General features: G+C 44.3%; 1 protein-coding gene across 1 annotated transcript; it reads left to right on the top strand.

Annotated features, from left to right (window-relative positions):
• The first annotated feature begins 449 nt into the window (after positions 1-449).
• LOC141147462 (olfactory receptor 5B12-like) lies at positions 450-1,373 on the top strand. Its single transcript, XM_073634699.1, has one exon. It carries the CDS (start codon positions 450-452, stop codon positions 1,371-1,373), a length of 924 nt encoding a protein of 307 aa, XP_073490800.1.
• Positions 1,374-1,590: the final 217 nt, after the last annotated feature.

The raw sequence follows: 1,590 nt of genomic DNA on the forward strand, positions 1-1,590 counted from the left end.
AATGAACATCTAAATGATTCAGAGAAGGACTGGGAGAAAGTGCTGTGGTCAGATGAGACCAAAATTGAGCTCTTTGGCATTAAGTCGACTCACCGTGTTTGGAGGAAGAAAAATGCTGACTATGACCCTAAAAACACTATCCCTACATTCAAGCATGGTGGTGGAAAAATTATGCTTTGGGGCTGTTTCTCTGCTAAAAGGTACATGCCAACTTTGCCGCATTGAGGGGCCAATTGACTGGGTCATGTATTGCCATGTTGAACTTCCAGTGAACAGTATGAGAGATTGAGAGCGATAACACCATGTTTGCCCAATAATAGATATAGATATACATTTTTTATTTTTTACAATACTGTATCTATATTGTAATGTATTGATCTTGATATTCTATCAGTCAGCTGTTACGATTTGTTACTGTATCCCATAGTTGTGGAAATATTTTGGTTATGATGACGAATCGAACTTCTGAATTCATTTTGCTTGGCCTGTCGGACCTCAAGTATTCCCAGATCCCGCTGTCTCTTCTGATCCTCTTTGTCTATATGTCCACACTGGCCGGTAATCTTCTCATAATTTCCCTGGTGATCTCAGACTCCCACCTTCAGACCCCCATGTACTTTTTCCTTGGAAACCTCTCGGCTTTGGACATCTTCACCTCATCTGTGTCTTCTTTTCATTTGCTCTTTGATATCTTTAGGAGAAGCTGGCTGATTTTATACTCCTCTTGTATAGCCCAGGTCTTCTTCTTTTTCTGCTTTGTTGTCACAGAGGCTTTCCTGCTAGCTGTTATGTCCTACGATCGATATGTTGCCATCTGTCATCCTCTCCATTACACAACAATGATAAATATTCACTTGTGCATTCGATTGGCATTCGGTGTCTGGGTCATTGGATCCATCTGCTCCTCAGTACACACAATCTGTACACTGAGATTGGCCTTCTGTGGTTCTACCATAATCCCGGGCTTGTTCTGTGAACTTTATCAGCTGATACAAATGTCATGTTCAGACACATCCCTCAATCACTTACTGTTGTATCTCCAAGTCGTATGTTTCGGAGTTGCTGCCCTTTTAATCACGTTCCTTTCATATGTGTATGTTTTCAAAACCATCCTTAGAATAAAGATGAAGGATGGAAAGTTAAAGGCTTTCTCCACCTGTAGTTCCCACCTCACAGTGGTCTTCATCTTTTATGGGACAGTCATCTTCAACTATGTCTTGCCCAATAATAAAGGTTTTCTGGAAGTCAGAATAGTGTCTGCAGTTTATGCAATTCTTACTCCTTTTCTGAATCCTGCTATATACAGTCTGAGAAATAATGAAATTAAAGGGGCTTTCTGCAGAGCTCTGACCAGAGTGGGCTTTAGACCATAAACTGTCCCCATAGCAGGGGCGGATCCAGGGGGGGGCAACGGGACAATTGCGCCCCCCTCCCCCCGAGAAATTTGTTGTGGGTGAGTGAGCGGGTGGGTGAGTGTGCGGGCAGCTCGGTGGGCGGGTGAGTGTGCTAGCAGCTCGTGGGTGAGCAGACAGGTGGGCAGCTAGGTGGGTGAGTGGGTGGCTGGCCAATCAGCAAGACAGCGGGTGGGGG

The sequence above is a fragment of the Aquarana catesbeiana genome, linkage group LG06 (genome assembly GCF_042186555.1).
Source record: "Aquarana catesbeiana isolate 2022-GZ linkage group LG06, ASM4218655v1, whole genome shotgun sequence".
Classification (NCBI taxonomy): Eukaryota; Metazoa; Chordata; class Amphibia; order Anura; family Ranidae; genus Aquarana; species Aquarana catesbeiana.